General features: G+C 38.8%; 1 protein-coding gene across 4 annotated transcripts in view; it reads left to right on the top strand.

Moving 5' to 3' along the window:
* Window positions 1-15,121, top strand: part of LOC134349526 (TBC1 domain family member 8) — a 105,277-nt gene that overhangs the window by 89,172 nt on the left and 984 nt on the right. For 3 of the 4 annotated variants that reach the window (XM_063053991.1, XM_063053990.1, XM_063053993.1), the window contains exons 11-19: window positions 296-413; window positions 5,127-5,412; window positions 5,500-5,626; window positions 7,585-7,683; window positions 8,576-8,644; window positions 9,686-9,926; window positions 10,051-10,116; window positions 12,603-12,692; window positions 14,942-15,036. In XM_063053991.1, coding sequence (XP_062910061.1) covers window positions 296-413; window positions 5,127-5,412; window positions 5,500-5,626; window positions 7,585-7,683; window positions 8,576-8,644; window positions 9,686-9,926; window positions 10,051-10,116; window positions 12,603-12,692; window positions 14,942-15,036 — 1,191 coding nt within the window. The remainder of the gene's footprint in view (window positions 1-295; window positions 414-5,126; window positions 5,413-5,499; window positions 5,627-7,584; window positions 7,684-8,575; window positions 8,645-9,685; window positions 9,927-10,050; window positions 10,117-12,602; window positions 12,693-14,941; window positions 15,037-15,121) is intronic. The other variant, XM_063053992.1, reaches the window with a different exon arrangement.

Genomic DNA, 15,121 nt, shown 5'->3' with positions numbered 1-15,121 from the left:
TTTTCAATGAAATCATTAAGGCATCAAATTTTCTAGCCTATTATATGTTCAAGTGTGTGTGTGTGTAAAATGAGTTTCATTGTATCTGTGTAAAGTATATAAAGTATGCAAAATAAAAAATGTGGGGGGAAATGGAATAATTCTGTAAAAGTGTTTGACTTGGTTTGGTGGGGCAGTTTAATTTGAATGTTTAATATCTTCAGTAGAAATGCATCCTAATTTGTCATTTTAATACTTGGGCCATCATCTTACAGCTGTGCACCTAAACCAGAATTTATTTTATCTTTACCCACAGTCTATGAATATTCTGACCTCTGTCCTATTATTATATGCCAAGGAGGAAGAAGCGTTTTGGCTGCTAGTAGCTGTCTGTGAGAAAATGCTCCCAGATTACTTCAACCGTAGAGTTATTGGTAAATCTTTGTTTCTCAATGATCGACTTCAAATATGAGAACTTATTCAAATGTTTATTGTTGGCTTTTGGGCTTGTGAACAAAGGATGGCTACAGTTGGAGCATTGTTTTCTTTGAATTAGTTTGCAGTAGAACCTGTAATAGTCCCAGAATGTAAACACTGGAATGTGCATTTAGACTTGCTTGAGATAGTGGATTGAAGCTCTTACTGAAGTAAATTAACAATATAACATGAATCCAAGATCTCAGGAATCACAATGACTTGGATATTGGGATTGGCCAAATTGACCTGGACTTCCTGACCTTTATTTTTATTGATGTGGGCTGAACAGCTTTGAACCATTACACCTGATGGGAGTCAAGCCAGGTAGAGTTTCTAAACATAGATTGGCTTGGACTGCATGTGCAGAGGCCCTGCACTAGTCTGTTGCCTGTAAAAGGCCTTTGAATTATCTCCAATAATTAGTGAAATTCTTAACCTATTAAAATGGATTTTTTTCAAGATTATAATTAAAAGCTTTTTTTAAAAGTACTAACAAATAAAGAAAAGCAATAAAGTAAAGTGAGTTCAGATCCTTCTTTACTGTAGGATCAGGGTTCTGATTCTTACACCAGTTCTTTGCAGCATAAAGCTGAGAGCCAGATATGAACTGATCTGTGCCACTGCTTGATAGAACGGGCATTCTGGTAAGTCATGCAGTGATGAAATGCTTTGAGAGGTTGGTCATGACTTGACTGAACTCCAGCCTCAGCATGGACCTGGACACATTGCAATTTGCCTATCGCCACAATAAGTTAACGGTAGATGCAATCTCAATGGCTCTTCACACGGCTTTAGACCACCTAGACAACACAAACACCTATGTTAGGATGCTGTTCATCAACTATAGCTCAGCATTTAATACCATCATTCCCACAATCCTAATTGAGAAGTTACAGAACCTGGGCCTCTGTACCTCCTCTGCACTCAGATCTTCGAATTCCTAACCGGAAGACCACAGTCCGTGTGGATTGGTGATAACATATCCTCCTTGCTGACGATCAACACTGGCACACCTCAGGGGTATGTGCTTAGCCCACTGCTCTACTCTGTATATACCCATGACTGTGTGGCTAGGCATAGCTCAAATATCATCTATAAATTTGCTGACGATACAACAATTGTTGGTAGAGTCCCAGATGGTGACGAGAGGGCGTACAGGAGTGAGATATGCCAACTAGTGGAGTGGTGTCACAGTAACAACCTGGCACTCAACGTCATTAAGACAAAAGAGCTGATTGTGGACTTCAGGAAGGGTAAGATGAAGAAACATGTACCAATCCTCACAGAGGGATCGGAAGTGGAGAGAGTGAGCAGCTTCAAGTTCCTGGGTGTCAAGACCTCTGAGGACCTTACCTGGTCCCAACATATCAATGTAGTTATAAAGAAGTCAAGACAGCGACTATACTTCATTAGGAGTTTGAGGAGATTTGGTATGTCAACAAATACACTCAAAAACTTCTATAGATATACTGTGGAGAGCATTCTGACAGGCTGCATCACTGTTAGGTATGGGTGGGGGGCGGGGGTGCTACTGCACAGGACCGAAAGAAGCTGCAGAGGATTGTAACTTTAGTCGGCTCCATCTTGGGTACTAGCCTACAAAGTACCCAGGACATCATCAAGAAGCGGTGTCTCAGAAAGGCAGCGTCCATTATTAAGGTCCTCCAGCACCCAGGGCATGCCCTTTTCTCACACTTAAACATCAGGTAGGAGGTACAGAAGCCTGAAGGCACACATTCAGCACTTTAGGAACAGCTTCTTCCCCTCTGCCATCCAATTCCTAAATGGACATTGAACCCTTGAGCACTACCTCACTTTTTTTAATATATATTTCTGTTTTTTGCACAACTTTTAATCTATTCAATATACATATACTGTGATTTACTTGTTATTATTTTTTCATCTATATTGTATATTGCATTGAACTGCTGCTAAGTTAACAGATTTTACGTCACATGCCAGTGATTAACAAACTTGATTCTGATTCTGTTTCACTTTGTGTGTGCATAGAAGTCCAAAACTTCCCGAAGTACAAATATTTCATAGCTAATCAGACCCGTAATTCCAAAAAAAAAACACAACTGCTCACAAGCAACACTGTTAGTCCTGTCCTTTAAAGATGGTACTATATTTGATAAATTGTAATAACATCCTGATTTGCAAGACAAAAGAGTAAACATTCTGTCTGCAGATGAGGGTATTCAAATTTTTTTTGAAATAATGACAACCTACAATGAAACAATTTTGTACAATGTTTCATATGATAAATTCCCACATGTACACGATTACTTGAGTTGTCCAGTTCACTTTGCGCTTGGTTAGGACCTTCATCTTGTCGGCCTATTTACAGAGAAGTCTGTTTCGGCCAGCAATCCTTCCTGAATTTCAAGTTGCTTTGGATTTAGGTCTAAGGATAAAAACGATATTAAAATTAGAATTAAATTTTCGCTGTCGACTCTAGCTCACACATTACTATTAAAGATGCTAACAATTTCCTGTAATACATTTCAAGGAGAGAGAAGATGAAGTATCAGGGTAAGCTAGCCAATAATATAAAAGAGGATGCTAAAAGTTTTTTCACATATATAATTAGTAAGAGAGAGGCGAGAGTGGATTCAGACCACTGGAAAATGACGCTGGAGAGATAGTAGTGGGGGACAAAAAATGGCGGATGAACTTGATAAGTCTTTTGCATCAGTCTTCACTATGGAAGACACCAGCAGTATGCCAGAAATTTGTGTGCCAGGAGGCAAAAGGGAGTGTAGTTACTATTACTAAGGAGAAGGTGAAAATTATGAAGGTAAATACGTAACCTGGACAAGATAGACTACACATCCCCAGAGTTCTGAAGGAGGGAGCTGAAGAGATTGTAGAGGCATTAGTAATGATCTTTCAAGGATCACTAGATTCTGAAATTCTTTTCACGTTATATGCCAATGATTTGGATGCCATAACTGATGACTTTGTGGCCATGTTTGCGGATGATACAAAGATAGTGGAGGCACAGGTGGTGTTGAGGAAGTAGGGAGTCTGCAGAAAGAGCTAAACAGATTGACAGAATGGGCAAAGAAATTGCAGATGGAATATAGTGTAGGGAAGTGAATGGTCATGCAGTTTGGTAGAAGGAATAAAGGCATAGACTATTTTCTAAACAATGAGAAGATTTAGAAATCAGAGATGCAAAAGAACTTGGGAGTCCTCATGCAGGATTCCCTGACGATTAACTTGTAGGTTGAGTTAGTGGTAGGGAAGGCAAATGCAATGTGAGCATTCATTTCTGAGAGGACTAGAATATAAACGTCAGTATATAATGCTGAGGCTTTTTAAAGCTTTGATTAGGCCACACTTGGAGTGTTGTGAGCAATTTTGGACCCCTTATCTGAGAAAGGAAGTGCTGGCAATGGAGTGGGTCCAGAGAAGGTTCACAAGAATGATCCTGGGAATGAAAGAGTTAATGTATGGGGAGTATTTGATGGCTCTGGGCCTGTACTCACTGGAGTTTAGAAGAATGAGGGGAGATCTGATTGAAACCTATCGGATATTGAAAAGCCTAGATAGAGTGGAGAGGATTGTTCCTATAGTGGGGGAGTCTAGGAGCAGAGGGATACTCAGAACAGAAGAGTTGAGGAGGAATTTCTTTGGCCAGAGGATGGTGAATCTGACATTTATTGCCAGAGACCGCCTAATTATGGTCTAATTGTGTAAATACTAGTATTGCCTATCAAAATTTACTTTTTTATTTACATCTTTCACATTGTTACATTATATATTTTGATTTTGCTTTCAACTTTATTTAATAAATGCTACATTATCTTCAGATCTGTTTAATATTGGAAAGAATATAATTGTATTTATGCTTACAGGGTTATGGCATTTTAACACTTAAAACACTGGATAGTTATTATAATCTCATGCTTTCAGTTTGAGGAATAACATCTGAGCCTGACTGCTAGTTGGATGGGTAGCTTTGAAATAAAAGCCGAAAATGCTGGCAATAAAGGCTGTCTCATTGGAGGAAAACAGGGCTGATGTTTTTAGTTAAGTGGCTTTGCATCAGAACTCAATGTTTTTTTTTTAAAAAGCGACAAAACAAAATCCTGCCAGAGAAGTGCATAACATTGGCAAAGGTTGACCCTTTTTTATTGGATAGTTTTGATCTATCTAATTTCTTATTGACTGACAGATGATGTTTCTCACTGTGATGTAGGTCAGCAACCCTGTGCCTGTCTGCCTTGCTAGTTAGGTATGTAGTAAATTAAACCTCCCTTTGCTGGCGGGTGGGGGACCTACCCCTGCCATGACATGAATCTGATTAAGACAGCAGACCATGGAATAATGAGAAGGTGGTGAACCAGAGGGAGGAAGGTGAAGGGCAGGATGCAAGGACTTTGGAGGGGAAAGAGACAGGGTAGCTCCTGCTCCTCAAACTTCCCCTACCCTTTTCTTATACCCTCTTCCTTTTCAGTCCTGATGAAAGGTCTTGGCCCAAGATGTTGACTGCTTGTTTTCCTTAGATGCTGCCTGATCTGCTGAGCTCCTCCAGTATTTTGTGCATGTTGTTCACGAGTCCATTGTTGCACTTGTTACTTAATTTCCAAATGTAAATAGTTTCCTTTTCAGCCTTGTTTTACTATTTTATCACTGACCCCACATTGTGCCTTGTTTTCCAGGTGCACAGGTTGACCAAGCTGTATTTGAAGAACTTGTTAAAGAGAATTTGCCAGAATTAGCTGAACACGAGATGGCCTTGACTTCTTTAGCATCCATATCCCTTTCCTGGTTCCTCACACTGTTTCTCAGTATTATACCCCTGGAGAGTGCACTAAACATTGTTGACTGCTTCTTCTATGATGGAATAAAGGTGATCTTCCAGGTGGGCTTGGCTATTCTAGATGCCAACACACAACAGTTGTGTCGCTGCCAAGATGATGGACAAGCCTTGATAATCCTCAGCAGGTTTGCCACATTTATTCTTGAGTTGTAATATAGTTTTATAATTTTAACTTTAAAAATAAAAAAAAGCGTATCACTTTTTTTTTGTAGGTTTCTTGATCACATCAGAAACCCAGAGAGTCCATTGCCACAAATAGCCCAGCAACATGTTTCGAGTGATGATAAAGAGCCTGTTCAGCAAATGGAGATATCTGATCTAATTAGGGATTCGTACGAGGTGAGCTATTCGTGCTCTATTGTTGTGGGGTCTGCAGTGTGTAGTAAGCTAAGATGATAATTAAAGGACCAGTGCTTAAGGCTAGTTGGCCAAGTACAGTTTCCCCACGCTTCATGTATTTAACAATTAAAGGAGAGTATAGTGTTAGACGTGGATAGCCGTCAAGGCAGAGCAAAGCTTTAGCACCAAGGTAGCATTGTCCATAACATTTCTTTTGTGCTTGTTGAGCTAATGTTGGAGAATGGAAAGTTCCTGTTTCAATAACATCAATGGAAAAAGTATTAGTTATAATGCATCCACGTGCAAAATAACAATCCCTGGACTCTACTGCAGGAGCATCAGCAAAAAGTCATTTTGTAGAAGCTTGCTCTATCTATTTTCCATAATGGCTGTCCAATAATTTTTCAGTGAACTGGCTGACTAACTGCAACTCGCAACAAGTTCAGATTTTAGAATTGGAATAGAGGCTCCAGATAAGGGAAGCCTGCATTGTGGAATCCAATTCTTCATGTTGATTTCGCAGTCCTGTAAAATTTGTTTAGCTGCAAATAATTAGAGTGTGGAAATATTGTTATGAGAGTGCTAGTAACAGCTGGATGTACTGCGATGGGATGATGAGACTAATGTATGCTAGTACATTCAAAACTGACACTTTATTAAGTAGAAATACTGTAGGAAGTAGTTAATAGAACTTCCATTTATCATCAGCTTGCTGCTTAGTGATGTCTGGGTCATTTTGCGGATTCCAATTTTAAGAATGAATATTATTTTTACAGTATATCCTTTTTAATTTTGTATTTCATGTGTGAATGTGAAGATCAAATTCTGATTGCAAGTTGATTATTTGAATGCTGTGCTTCCAAGATGTGCAAAATGTGAACACCAGGGAATAATGTTTTTATACTTGGCTAAGTCAAGTGTTTTACTTGGATGTCCATGTCAACCCTTGACTGGCAATAAGGGCTATCTTGTATTGGCTGAGCATGTACCCTTTCTTAACCATGGTGTTTAGCTGCAGTAAATCTTGTTTGATTTTGTTTGTTACCATTTAACTTTTTAGCTTTGTTTTCCTATTTTGTTATTTATATTATTTTCATTATTATTAATGATCCTCATCAAGCTTTAAATTTTGCTGGTATGCGAACATCGGCAGTCAACCAGAAAAGGCCCTCTTTATTCCTAATCTTTGCCAACTGCCAGTCAACCAAGCTTCTACCCGTGCTAGTATCTTTCCTGTAATACCATGTGCTCTTTTGTTAAGCAGCCTCATGTGCAGCACCTTGTCAAAGACCGTCTGAAAGTCCAAGTAAACAACATACACTGACAATCTGTATATTATTTCCTCAAAGGATTCCTAAAAATTTGTCAGGCAAGGTTTCCCCTTAAAGAAACCACGCTGACTTTGGCTTATTTTATCATGTGCTTCCAAGTACACTGAAACCTCATTCTTAATAACGGACTCAACATCTTCCCAACCACTGAAGTTAGGCTAACTGGCCTATAATTTCCTACTTTCGCCTCCTTCCTTTCTTAAAGAGTGGAGTGACATTTACAATCTTCCAGTGCTCTGGAACCATTCCAGAATCTAGAATTTTGGGATTCCCATGAGTCAGTGGAGATGTTGTCATATTCTTTTTTGAGAATATTCTTGAATCACTTCCTCTGTCCATCAAATAATCTCTTGCCAAGACAGAGCTCAAAATAGAGAGCTGGCTGAATTTAAATAGAACCTATGGTGCTGAGAATGTTGGTCTGTGAGAGGATGCTACAATTGGTTTGCTTATCTCTCCTGTTGGTTTGTGGTTATGGTGTTGGTTATTAATGATCCTCATCAAGCTTTAAATTTTGCTGGTATGCAAACTTTGGCAGTTGACCAGAAAAGGCCCTCTTTGACTTGAGTTGGTCCTCATTCTGCTACATTTTAAGTTCTCTCAAATTTGTTTTTGTCAAATATGCAGAAATTCGGGGATATTCATGTTGGTCAAATTGAGCAAATGCGCTGCAGACACAGAATAAGAGTTTTGCAGCATTTGGAGGATACCACTAAAGAAAATGTGGTAAGTTTTCATGATGCTGCAATTTAAGGGGGTGGGAGGGGATCATTCATTTAAATCATTATAAAGTGCATAGCTTTGCATTTCACACATGATTTCTGATTAAAGTACTATATATTGCCAAATGAAGCTGCTATGCCAAATAAGTTTATATGGAATTACTTTTTTGGGTCCGAAGTAAAATCTCATGACAGAAGGGTTTATTAATCACTAAGTAAAGCTTAATAATTGAAAGAACTTTCTACATAATTTGATCTAGATTTGAAAAATAATTTGAATCCAAACTGTTATCGTTCACAAAATCAAACTGTTGTTATTCACTGTATTGATTGTTGAAGATCTTGTTACAGTGCTTTTTGGTGAAGATTTCACTTCAAAATTCCTTCAGTACTACAGACCTAGCAACCAAGTTTTAGGTTCAAAGTTTAATCCTGCGCTCTCTGTTGCATACTATTATGTAAATGCTTTAGTTTTAAAGCAATTTAATATACAGGAAGGGGTGGCTACAAACTCGTGTAACAATGTGGCAAGCAATATTGAAGTGCAAAAGTTCTGTGTAATAATGAATTTTAATGACCTCGCAGATAATTAAGTTGTCAGGTAAGAGTGACATATTAGTGGGATCCCATGGGTACGTGAGCAAAATGAATTAAAGCAGAAATTTGAAGCTAAAGAAGTTAATGAATGTGGAGAAGGAACAATTACAGGCAATAAGCTTCTTATTGCAATAAGGAGACGTATTGGTCAAGCAGATAGGGGGTTCACGTATGGCTGATGGGATTGAAGCTTGTGAATTCTGCACCATACTAAAATTTAATAGATTTATTTTCAAGTTGTTAGCTTTTGTAGTTAAAGGAAGGCCCAATGAGTAATTTAATATTAATGTATATTGTAGCTCAGAGTTGTGGCACCAGATGTTTCATTTAGTACTGAAGATCTTGGAGAAATCTATGACCTATTTAAGGTGAGTTTGTTAATGAGCACTGTAATTTTGTATTTGGGATCAGTTTCTGTCATCTGAAATTTAGAAGACAATGTAATTATTATTTTTAAAATATTGCTAGTGTGAAATAAGCTGCTGACATAATAATCTTAGGCCTTGACTCTTACAGAATTCAGAATGGGTTTCTAAAGTTCTAAATGAGATTGGCACAGCTGGTAGTGCTGCTGCTGTTGTCTCCTTCAACCTGGATTTGATTCTGACCTCGTGTTGGCTGTGGGGAGTTTGCACATTCTCCTTGAGATCTTGTGTGTGCACAGGAGGGCACCAGCACCTCCCATCTCCCAAGATGTGCTGCCAGGTTAATTGGCTCCTGTAAATTACCACACGTGTAGGTGGGTGACAGGAAAATTAGGAGAGTTAAATATATATTGGCACCTTTTAAGTTACAGACTAATTACAGTTATGTACAAACTGAAGCTAGTAACAGAAATAGAAAATGCTAAAATACACAGCAGATCAGACAGCATTTATGAAAAAGGAAAATAGGCTAATATTTCTGTTCAAAAAGCATTATATCTAGAACTATTGGTTCTGTTTTTCTTTTCACAGGTACACTCTGACATGCTGTGTGTTCCCAGTACTTTCAACTTTTGATTCAGATCTCTGCAATTTTGTTGGAGGGATTTTCATTTATTGCTGAACCCATTGTACCATCCAGAAAATGTTCCCAAGAGAATTCTGTTATCCTTGCATGCACATGTGCATGTGGATTATTAATTGCTCCTGTAAAGAGAGGAATTTGGAACCATCTCCATTACTGCCATTGCAGAGAAAATGTGTGCTTTGGTTTACTGACAAGTTATCTGACTCTTGTAAGCAGATCAGAAGTCAGTGATTTAACCTAAGGAAACAGCAGCTAAAGTGGGTGGGCAGTGAATGTGAAGAGGTTAAGAAAAACGAGTCGTATTGCAAATATTTGGTTAGATTTTCCTATGTAAAACTTTAAACAATTTTAAATGTAAGCGTCCTGAAAAAATTTCCCATTTTCTTCTTTTGAATTAGAGAGAGCATCTTTTAAGTTGTTACTGGGGTGGAAACGGTTCAGCTGCACTGCACCATGATCCCAGCCTCCCGTATCTGGAACAATACAGAATAAATAGTTTCCAGTTCTGTAGCCTTTTCTGCCTCCTGAGTCCATGGACATGGGGTGTCCATACTCATGATCTGGCCCAGAGAGCATTTCGACTCTTCGATGAAGATGCAGATTCTCTCATTGACTTCAAAGAGCTGGTCAGCTGTTTGGGTAAAACTTTTTCCATTTCTTTCACTTCAACACACATTACACATTCTGATATTTTTTGAAACAAAGTCTTTGAATCAGCAGTATTAGTGGACACATTGAATAATTGTTCTAATTTCTTATATAGATTTAATGTACTATGGTGAATTCAGTGAAAATCTCAGACTGCTGTACAGACTCCATATTCCACCAGGTAAAGGACTAAAGGTCTGAAAAAGAAGAACACTTATTTGAAAGTGTTGACTCAATCTATATCAGTCAATTTCTGTTTAGAATTTTGTTATTATACAGATTCTGTGCTGAATGCCTAACTTTACTAATAGTACCTGTGATGTTAGCTTATTTGTACTTGAAGTACCAGGTAGAAGATTTTATCCCATGATTAATACCCCCCCCCCAAAAAAAAACTCTTGCAAAATCATTGTGGCAAAACCTTAGCCTGTACTATTCCATTAACACTCCACCTCTGTCCTTGTCTCATTCTCAGCTCATAGGCTCTAATGTTGTTTGTTCATGCAATGTTATTCCCAGCTTTATCAACCGGTCTGGTCTTCTGAGCTTGGGCATGCTTTGGTGCCAGAGGACCAGAAATTGCAAATGTCACTCCAGTCTTTAAGAAAGGAGCGAGGCAGCAGAAGGGAAATTATAGCCTGACCTCAGTGCTTGGGAAGATGTTGGGAGTCAATTGTTAAGGATGAGATTATGGAGTACTTGGAGACTCAGGACAAAGTCAACATGGTTTCCTTAGGGAAAAATCTTGCCTGATGAACCTGTTGGAATTCTTTGAGGAGATTACACGTAGTACAGATAAAGGAGATGCAGTGGATGTTGTATATTCAGACTTTCAGAAGGCCTTTGACAAGGTGCCACACATGAGGCTGTTTACCAAGTTAAGAGCCTATGGTGTTACAGGAAAGTCACTGGCATGGTTAGAGCATTGGCTGATGGTAGGAGGCAGCAAGCGGGAACAAAATGATCATTTTCTGGTTGGCTGCCAGTGACAAGTGTTTTTCCACAGGGGTCAGTGTTGGGACCACTTCTTTTTATGCTGTATATTAATGATTTAGATGATGGAATATATGGCTTTGTAGCCAAGATTGCAGATGATACGAAGATTGGTGGAGGGCAGGTAGTGTTGAGGAAACAGGAAGTCTCCAGAAGGATTTGGACAGATCAGGAGAATGGGCAAGGGAGTGGCAAATGAAATACAATGTTGGAAAATGCATGGTCATGCACTTTGTAAGTAGAAATAAAAGTGCAGACTATTTTTTAAATGGGGTGAAAATCCAGAAATCTGAGTTGCAAAGGGAGTTGGGGGTCCTTGTGCAGAACACCCTTGAAGGTTAACTTGTAGGTTGAGTTGGTGGTGAGGAAGGCAAATGCGATGTTAGCATTCATTTCAAGAGGTCTAGAGTACAAGATTGAGATGTGATGCTGAGGATTTTTAAGGCACTGCTGAGGCCACAATATTTGAGTATTGTGAACAGGTTTGGGCTCCTCATCTAAGAAAAGATGTGCTGGCATTGGAGAGGGTTCAGAGGAGGTTCACAAGGATGACTCCGGGATTGAAAGGGTTATCATATGAGGAATATTTGATGACTCTGGGTCTGTACTGGCTGGAATTTAGCAGGATGGTGGGGGCGGGGGTGGAATCTCATTGAAACCTTTCAAATGTTGAAAGGCCTAGACAGAGTAGATGTGGAAAGTATGTTTCCCATGGTGGGGGAGTCCAGGAGAAGAGGCCACAGCCTCGGGTTAGAGACGTGGAGAAATTTCTTGAGCAAGAGAGTGGTGAATTTGTGGAATTTATTACTGCAGTAAGTTGTGGAGGCCTGGTCATTAGGTGTATTTAAGGCGGAGCTTGATAGATTCTTGATAGGACATGGCATCAGAGGTTACGGGGAGAAGGCGGGGAGTGGGGCTGAGGAGAGGGGAAAAAAGTATCAGCCATGAATGAATGGCAAAGCAGACTCAATGGGCCAAATGTCCTAATTCTGCTCCTGGGTCTTATGGTCTTTATGGAATGTGCTCATTCTTGCAGAACCAATGAACCCTGCAATAATATTGATAAAATATTGATAAAAGTGCTTTGCAATATGGCATAAGTAATATTTATGCTATGAGTGAAATTAATTATGAAAGTTGTTACATCTCTGCAATCCAGTTGAATTAGTGTGGCTTATACAGCAGGGAAAAGCCTTTGATAAGGAAGATGGTTCAACCGTTATGTGGCTGTATTCTTGCTTTTAACTTCCAAATTTGTTTTAATCAGCACCAGGGATGAAAATATGCCAAGAAACTTGATACTCTAGCATTTTCACTACTGAAATTCTTATTCCATATATTTACTGATGTGGGGAAGTGTGATGTGTCCATTTCTGTTACTTAGGTAAATTCTCCATGAACTACGATGCATATAATGAAGGGGCAGAAACAGATGCATGGAAATAAATTACTATAGTTGTTATTCATGGATTCCACATTATCAGCTACACCAGAAAGCAGTGACTTAACAAGGCATTCAACTTGCAAAAACTTTTGCGAGTTCATTTCTGTCTGAATAAGAATACCATGTCATTAAAATTGTATTAATAACTTGTGGACTTCAAAATACTTTGCAGGTTTATTGCTTGAGAATCTTTTATATGATTTGATTGAAATTCAGTCTTATTTTTCCAGCTTGCAATGAGGATGACACAACCAGCTTTTCTCCTCTGAGAACTACCTTCATTTCAAGTATTCAGTCGGACTATTTTAGCAAATCAAACAGCAAGTATACATTTATTCTTAATGTGCATGAGATGCTCCCTTAGGTCGGTGACATGACTGAATGAATTATGAGCAGAAGCTGGAACTTGGCCCCTCCAGTCTGCTGATCTGGCTTACCATTCCCATGTGCCTGTGGCAGCCTTTCACCCCCTATCCTTTCAAGGATCCAACTAGTTCTGTCTTAAAAATATATTCAAAAACACGCAATACTTGGGCGTGGGTATGGGTGAAACTGCACTTCTCTGCACCAGTCTTAAATAGGTGATTCCCTATTTTTCAAGGGATTTCCCATAATTCTACATTCTCTCACAAGAAGAAACATCCTCTCCTCAACCGCCTATATTGTCTGTGTGCACACGTGTGGAAAAATATAGGAAAAGTTATAACTTGCTTTAAAATAATTTACTGTTACAAAATTCAATCGACATCTCATTCTAAATGGTTCTTTGGAATATCTTTTTATACAGTGTGCAGTATGTAGTCATATACAAATTAAATAAGGGAAAATAATTGATTTCAGTGATGTTAGCGTGTCTCAATTTTCAGTGTAAGGATTTTACTTTTTGTTAAAATATTAAGTTGTTTTGTGTAGAAGAGGAATTCTGAAGGGACAGCTTGTAATACTAGGCAACGAGAGGAGGTGATGCAGCAAAGCTAAGGCCACAGTGGAAAATAGACATGCTGGTGTTTAACTCTGTCCTTGTTTAGTTAAGACAGATAAACAGATGAGTTTTCATGATATATCGGGGGGGGGAGGGGGTTGCAGAATTGAAAGCAGCAGTTTTGGATGAGGGGAATGTATTTGGGAAGAGAATATCAGAATGGTTGAAGGTGTCTTCTGGGATTCAATAGTAGAAGGTGATGGTAGATTGAGTTATAGAGAACTGAAATTGGGGTGCTTATTATTAGTACAGAAGGGCTTTCTGGAGGCAGCACTGGTTCCAACCTATACAGGAATGATTGTGCACTAAACAGCAGCAACATGTAATAAGCAGAGTTAAGCAATCTCACAACCAATGGATTAGGTTGAGTCTGAAATCTACCCAATGGATTAAATAGCTGATGGGAGAAAGTTCCACAAATGACCCAGCAAGTGAGTGCTGAAGAAAATACTTAAGAATTTGCAATCCTGTTTAGTAACTTCACTTCTGAGAAGGCTGACACTAATTTCTATACTATTTTTAGAAAGTGCTGTACATGGAAAGAAACTACCAGGTCTCTTTGATAATTTTTATAAACTGATCAGATGATGTTTTTACTGCTCTTGTCCTTGCTGGTAATGGTTATGGGTTTGGAAGATACTGCTGAAGGAGCCATTGAGAGTTTCTGCAGTGCATCCTGGAGATGGGACAAACTGCTGCTCACTGTGCATCATCAGTGGTTGTGGATGGAGCCTCAATCACATGGCTGCTGTGCCCAAAACTGTCTAGCTTTGAGTATGGTTGAATCTGCACTCATCCAGGCAAGGAGAGAGCATTAACAAGATCTACAGATGCTGGAAATCAAAGTAATACACACAAAATGCTGGAGGAACTCAGACCAGGCAGAATCTATGGAAAAGAGTAAACATTCAACATTTCAGGTTGAAACCCTTCATCAGGACAGAGCATTCTTTCATGCTTCTGACCTGAGTCTTGTAGATGGACGGGCTTTGGGAAATTAGTTGAGTTCTCCACAGGATTCCTGACCTCTGACTTGCCCTTGTAGCCACATTAAGCACATAGCTATTTCTGTTCAGTTTCTGGCATGAATATCTGGTTTTGAAGATATTGTTAGATGGATATTCAATAAGTAAAGCCACTTGCTCTCTTGTTGGGAGATCTTCACTGCCCAACATTTGTGTGGCACAAATCCTTCTATCCCTCTTTTAAATGGTTTCTGAAGAGAAAGACACCTGCAGTGTCCTCATTTGCTTTAAAACTGTCTGGCTTAAGGAATTTGATCCTCTTCAGTATCATTTCTTCCATTATTGTTAAATTACTTGCATTCATTCTGGTGGAGGTCTGTTCCTGCATTAATAGTTGGTCTATCTATTGTCTTTGGAAAATACTGGTGCAAAGCAGTCATGTTCATCATTTTCAAATGGTAGATATTAGATATACTTTAGAACATCTGTGGGTAATGGTTAAGTGAACCACATCCCCAAATCCATACCCATAGTTTAAAAGAGTGACTGTTGTAGCAAATAGTTAATATTGCCAAATTTGTGGTTCTTGTCTCCTTTAATTATGGATTATATCCTCCAAAAGGTGAAGCAATTGATCACCAATGTCAGCTGAAACAAATGCTTCAAGATTTAGTTGAGACTAAAGAGGTTACAAAAGATCTTTCTCTGATGAACCAGGTATGTATGATTGTTTATAATACTCTTGGGGAAGCAGATTAGTAACAGTAGGGTTTCAAAGTCTTTAAAACAAAATCTAAATGCA

Source organism: Mobula hypostoma, chromosome 7 (genome assembly GCF_963921235.1).
Source record: "Mobula hypostoma chromosome 7, sMobHyp1.1, whole genome shotgun sequence".
Classification (NCBI taxonomy): Eukaryota; Metazoa; Chordata; class Chondrichthyes; order Myliobatiformes; family Myliobatidae; genus Mobula; species Mobula hypostoma.
Note: the sequence above shows the minus strand (reverse complement) of the source record. Positions and strands in the feature narration are given on the sequence as shown.